Source organism: Populus euphratica, unplaced genomic scaffold (assembly GCF_000495115.2).
Source record: "Populus euphratica unplaced genomic scaffold, PopEup_1.0 scaffold743.1, whole genome shotgun sequence".
Lineage (NCBI taxonomy): Eukaryota > Viridiplantae > Streptophyta > Magnoliopsida > Malpighiales > Salicaceae > Populus > Populus euphratica.
In genome coordinates this window covers 8,892-15,308 of record NW_011500613.1, presented here as the reverse complement: position 1 = coordinate 15,308, position 6,417 = coordinate 8,892, and the positions used below count along the sequence as shown (strand labels likewise).

Below are 6,417 nucleotides of genomic sequence, written 5' to 3'. Positions count from 1 at the left end.
AATATTTTGATATAAAAAATAAATTTTAAAAATTATTTTAATAAATTTTAAATAAAAAATATATATTATCACATCAAAAAAATATGTATCTCAACCCTGAAACAAAATACTTGGTCTATGCTTTTTTAATTAACAGGGGAAAAAAATTACAATACATGGTTTTTTGCCATTTTAGTTTTACAGAAACTAAAAGGGAAAAACTTCCAATAATGAATTTAATTCGCCTCTCTTTTCCTTATAGGAATATTTCACTTAGCTTTGACCATATATATATATATATATATATAAAACAGCACAGTAAAGTTAACCCCAACAAAATAATTAAATAACAGCACAGTAAAGTTAAGCTCCAGAATGTCGTAGAACACTTTAAATCTTATCTTAATCCAGAATTATGTAGCAGCCAGAAGAAGATGCAAGAAAGTTCAAGGCAACTATCCACCTTCCCTTTAAATACACGCACTCTTCATTCTTCTCCTCCACACATTTTTTATTCAAAAACACTTGCTCAAACCCTAAGTACTTTCAACTTTCCTGTTTTACCTTGTCAAACAAGCATGTCACTCATTTCCCAGCTTTGTGGTGATGAGATTTTTGACCCCTTCCTTTCGATGATCAACAAATGTCCTGTCCTTAACACCCCAACAGATTGGAAAGAGACCCCAGATGCTCATGTATTCGTATCCGATCTTCCAGGCCTAAAGAAAGAAGAAGTGATGGTAGAAGTGGTAGATGAAGGGAAGGTGCTTCAAATAAGCGGAGACAGGAAAAATGAGGAAATTAGCGAGGATAACAAAAATGATAAGTGGCACCATGTTGAACGTTGTCGTGGTAAGTTCCTTAGGAGGTTTAGGCTACCAGGAAATGCAAAGTCTGATGAAGTAAAGGCGTCTATGGAGAATGGAGTGCTTGTAGTGACTGTTCCTAAACAGGAAGTCAAGAAGCCAGAGAAGAAGGTGATTGAGATTGAGGAAATAAAGGGTTCAGAGTAAGAGTGAGGCATGAGTGTGATCCTTCAACAAGAGAAACGAGTGTTTATCTCTTGTTTGCTTCGAAGAATGGTTTAATTTCTGAAAAGAAAATAAATTGTGGTTAATTTGGTTCTCGGTGTTTGCTTTAGTGTGTTCATCATCTATATATATGGGTACTTCATGTGTTGACAAAAATAAATAAAAATATTGGAAAAAATAAAGTTGGTTTGAATCTTTTTACTGTGCTGTTAGTAATTTTCCACCAGAATTCGAAGCTTGGTTTGATCAAGAAAATTAATGCTTCTTTTTATGATAATATAATATAAAATCATTTTGAGTGATTTTTTGAACATGATATTACAGTTTTTTTGACAAGTGATTATCTTACCAATTCTGTAGACTTGTGTATTTTTTTAGTTTAAAAACTTTTATATTAATTTTTTTTCTAAATATATTATTTAATAGAACAAGTTAATATAAAATTGGGAATAGGAGATATAATAATAATAATAATAATAATAATAATAATAATAATAATAAAACACAAAAATTTTTTAATAATAATAAAACTCTTAATTTTTTTCCTAAATAATAACAAATCTATAAAATTACTAAATTACAAATAAATATGTATGTTTTTTTATTGAGATAATAATAAAAGTTTAGAATTTATATATATATGTTATGCATTATTCTATCTAGTTGATTGTGTTAATTTTATTTACTTATAACAAGTTAAAGTGTGGAAACTTTCTCAGGTGAGTAAAACATACAATTATGGGTAAACAAAAGTGAAAGAGTGAGAAAAGGCTTAGTCTAGTGAGATTAAACTATCACATAAAGGTCGGAAATTTGAGTGGAAAATTCATCATTATGACAATTATTATCTATAATAAGGGTATAATAAGGGTTGATATTAATGTATGATGGGCCTTTTAAAGTCAAGGAAAGGGTGAGAGGTATTGCTTATAGGTTGATCTTACAAAAAAAAAAAATGAAACTTCATCCTATATTTGATGTAAGGTACTAGAAGCCTTACCATAAAGGCAAGGAAGACGTAGATAAAAATAAAGAAGTAACAGGGTGTTATACTAATAATTTATAAACATTTTGATGATGACATTGTCAAGATTATAGATTATTGTTGACTCGGCCAATATATAAGTTGATATATATGATTAGACAATATCAAAATTAGAATGTTAAAAGATCTAATGGAAGCGTTGACGAGGCAATATAAATTTAAAATAGATACTGTCGTTGACAGCCTCTAATAAATTGAGCTTGTAAGCTATGAAAAAATATAACAATGATTCTATTCGAGAATATGACTAGAGGTGATGTGAAGTGGCTATGTACGATCACGTATCGACGGGTGAGAAGTTAGTGGCTAGCCTTATTAATAGTGCTGACGCTAACTTGTCACATGCATTTTGAGGCATCAGGCTTAAAAATGAGCTCGCGTCATTATAAACAAAATCATGAGGGAGGTAAGACTCAAAGCAGATAATATATAGCAAGTTGGGCTGAGCTATTACATTTGGTATTAAAACCGACCTTACTAGCTGTCTAATGATGCCGATGGGGTTGTTAGGCTTCTTAAAAGGACAATTATGAGATCTCATATCGGCTGGTGAGAAGTTAGTTATTGGCCTTAATAAGAGTGCTAGTGCTAACTTGTTATACGTGTTTTAGAATGTTAGGCTCAGAAAGTGAGCTTGTGTTATGAGGAACAAAACTGTAAGGGCAATAAAGCTCAAAATAGCTAATATATAGCAAGTTGGACTAAACTGTTACAAACTATTTAAATAAATCTATCATTACTAAAGAAAGAGATAATCAAATGTTGTTTAACACTTTCAAAACATTCTACTTTAAGTGCTTAGTTGAAAATTTAGTCTACTAGTGTACTAACCTAGTGATTCTGATTGAAAAGATTGAACAAGCTATCAAACTAGAAAAAAATTAAAGGTCCATCCATAAACTCTAAAGTTATGGAAGGAGATAAATTTGAATATAGCCCTCAATTTAAGTAAAATAAAAAAAAAAGTTTAATTAGTGAATAATAATGGTACCTACCACATTGTCACCAAATCATTTTTAATATACATAAGTTGCTGATAAGACACAAATATTGCTGGGGAATTCAACTTTATAAAGAGTGTGATATTGTCCATTTTTTTTATTATAAAACTTTGCTATTTTATAATTATATTTTTTATATGTATTGGAATTACATCATATAATTTTAAGGAAATACACCTTTTATTTATGTTTTTGTTGTTTTGGAATTAAAAGATTTTTTTGTGAAAGTAATACTTGACATTTTATTATTGTTCATGATTAAATAAATAGTAAAAATAATCAAACATCAAGGTGTAACATGCAAGATGTTAGGAAGTAATTTCTATCTTTTTTAGACTCATTAAATTAACCTTCATAACTAACATTATAACCCTATCTAAAATATTATGATTGAACAAGTTTTGTAAAAAAAATCTTTTTTTTTCAAAATAATCTTTAAAATTTGAATTTGTTTTTAAAAATAATTTAATATTTACTTAGAACAATGTTTAAACACCATTTTCATAAGATAACAAGCAAATCAATTAAACAATTCTCACCTTAAGCTCACTAATAACCTGGACCAAAAATAAAATAAGCAAAAACCTTTAATAACACACCCACTATAGGTGGAAATTAACATTTAACAAGACAACAATGACTAATTTAACAAAAGAAGATATCAAAAGTTGTTGTATGATGTTGAAAGTTTGGTTGAGATTCTTTTTTTTTTATTATTTATTTATGTGGAGTGTCCGGGCCAGCTGACTAATTCTCACGGCCCATTGAATACCCTGCAAACTCAATATGTATGTAAGACATCGCGGGATGATAGGCGTGCACGTCAGGGCTCGAATCCAGGTGCAGGTTCGAACCCCTTCTATATGTATATGTGATGTTTAAATTCAGTCTAACTTGATGGATTAACTTAGACCTTAATTGATTTAGTTTTTTATCCAAATTGATATAGAGCAGGCAACTTAGACCTTAATTAATTTAGTTTTTTATCCAAAATGATATAGAGCAGGTTTGGTCGACTTAGAGTTTAAAAACAATAAACTGAGAATAGACTTATCAATTCAACAAATCCACCTAAAAACCGATAAAAATTAGCTGGTTTGATTTCTTTTTTATAATTTTCTTCTTTAAAATCATATTATTTTAACTTATTTAACTTAAAATAACATCATTTTAATTAAAACTCATCCAATTCCTAGCACGAGCTTCGTAGACTAGGTTCAGTAAGAATCAATAGCTCGGTGGCACATTGATATGGCAAGTGAGATTTTGTTTTTTTAACCCTAAGGCTTTGTCACTGTCCATGTCTGTCAGAATTGGGGCACACCTTACGTGTTTAGGATTGCCCTTTGGATTATTATTTTTTTAATTAGTTGAATGGGTCTAGCCTCCAAGCGCATGCCTGGACTGTCCAGGCCTGCCTGATTTTCTTAATGTTTTCTCATTTTCCTTTTCCAGCACGAAAGGGATGAAAATCCGGTCATTATGAGCATTAGACCAATATTTTTATGACAAACACTTCTAAGCATTATGAGCATCTGACCAATGTTTTGTTCATTGGAGGATTGATGACCAATCCTTCCTTTCGGCTTAAGCATTCTAGCTTGGAAACAACAAAACTGCTAGCGCTTTGTCACTGAACTGTCCTTACTTTTATGACCCACATTTTGCTTTATATATATGTGAGTGTGTATGTATCTTTGTTCGTGTGGACACGCCTGGATAATTACATGAATTGTTGAAAGAGACGAACATCTTTATAATAATGAACTGAAAAAACCAACAGTTTTATAAACACAGTAAGCTTTGCAAAATGACTTGGATATGCAACAGCTTCCACATGTTAAATTCACAATAATACAATTAATCCTTGATTAATAAAGTCACTCACTACTCTAACCAAGAACTGAAGAGAAAGCCATCACCAAATTACTTGTGGCTATTCTTTTGGTGGTTAGCAGCATAAAGATCAATAACATGCTTTGTAGTGGTTAGCAGCACAATGATTAATAACATTATACACTTATGGTACGACAAGGAGTCCCAATGGCTTGGCCTCTTGCCAAGCCATGAAGCTTCCTCTCTTTGATAGCTGGATCTTCTAACAAGAGCACCTTGTCCTTGTCTCTAACCCCAACCATGTGTAAGTATTCACTGTTGTCTCTCTCCTTTCCTTTGAACAGTAGCCTTTGTTCTTTTGGCTCCAAGCTAGTTACCAATGACAATACCATCTTCAATTCCCCTGATGAATTAAAAATATATAGATTAATCCCCCTTGTAGATTGATAATTGATGAACATATATAAGCATTGGTGAATAGAGGAAAGGGAGGCCTCGTCTTTTGATGTTAGTTAAGACTTAAGATATACATAATTGAAATATATATAGCTTACGGAAGGTTGAAGTTGCTTCAATGGAGATGTTATGCCATTGTGAAACAGTTGAGACCCTCACTGTGATTAACTCTCCAACACTTTCTCCACTTTCTCTCTTTTGAACAAGCATGCCACCAGGCCTAAGCTCCCATTTGATTTCACCATTATTAGTGCCTCCACAGGACTCTCTTTCATTTCCTTTGACAGCAGTGTTGCCTCCAGTACCGCCGCCATTACCTCCAAGTTTAAAGCTGCCTCTACAAAACCTCTTTGACCTCAGCTTGATCATGTTTTCTGACTTCTTACTTTCTCGCAGCAAGTTAACTCAAAAGGAAGATAAGGAGTTTGAGACTACCGAGTTTTACATATATAGTAACAGAAGCATGCATCACGACAAAAGAAGCCTCGGAATATATAAAATACAAGCCGCCCTTGATATACAAAAAATGTAGACATTATGTAGCACAAAACAAATGAGATCATGACAGATGGTAGTGTAATATGGGCAGCATGGTTGCTTGTGCTAATTTTAGGGCGGGGGGACCTAAAGGCACATGGGGGTGGGTGCATGTTAACACGCTTGCTTGATTAGCGGGCCAAACAATCACGTCACATGGTGAGCTGGTCACCAAAGAAAAGTGTGTCTTTTTAATGACTTTAGATTGCTTTAATGTATTGACGGTTAATTTTTTATGTTAAAATATATATTAATATTTTTTTTTGTTTTTTTAAAATTAATTTTGATATTAATATATTAAAATAATTTAAAAACATATTAATTTAAAATAAATAAAAAAATTAATTTTTTTTTAAAATACTTTTTAGATACAAAAATAAACATACTATTACAAAATTCTATTTCCATGGAATAATCATCATACTAATTGCTACTTTAAGACTTGGGTTTGGAAACCATTAATTTAAGGCTTATTTGAGATACTAATCCAACATTAAAAGAGAGGCAAACTAAGAAGGCCAGTAATGTTATT

The 6,417-nt window shown here is 31.5% G+C and overlaps 2 protein-coding genes across 2 annotated transcripts; one reads left to right on the top strand and one right to left on the bottom strand.

Moving 5' to 3' along the window:
• Positions 1-467: 467 nt before the first annotated feature.
• Positions 468-1,219, top strand: LOC105115686 (class I heat shock protein-like). The gene has a single exon (XM_011012645.1). It carries the CDS (start codon positions 558-560, stop codon positions 990-992), a length of 435 nt encoding a protein of 144 aa, XP_011010947.1. The 5' UTR covers positions 468-557; the 3' UTR covers positions 993-1,219.
• Positions 1,220-4,791: 3,572 nt separating this feature from the next.
• On the bottom strand, positions 4,792-5,862 carry LOC105115685 (BAG family molecular chaperone regulator 2). The gene is made up of 2 exons (XM_011012643.1): positions 5,447-5,862; positions 4,792-5,295 (listed from the first exon to the last, which is right to left on the bottom strand). The coding sequence occupies exons 1-2, from the start codon at positions 5,715-5,717 to the stop codon at positions 5,069-5,071; spliced, it is 498 nt and encodes a 165-aa protein (XP_011010945.1). The 5' UTR covers positions 5,718-5,862; the 3' UTR covers positions 4,792-5,068.
• Positions 5,863-6,417: the final 555 nt, after the last annotated feature.

Bases quoted from the DNA above. Each gene is read 5' to 3' on its own strand.
- LOC105115686 (XM_011012645.1), top strand. From the start codon at position 558: ATGTCACTCATTTCCCAGCTTTGTGGTGATGAGATTTTTGACCCCTTC.
- LOC105115685 (XM_011012643.1), bottom strand. From the start codon at position 5,717: ATGATCAAGCTGAGGTCAAAGAGGTTTTGTAGAGGCAGCTTTAAACTT. The intron at 5,296-5,446 runs GTAAGCTATATA...TTAATTCATCAG, and splicing joins TGAAGCAACTTCAACCTTCC to GGGAATTGAAGATGGTATTG.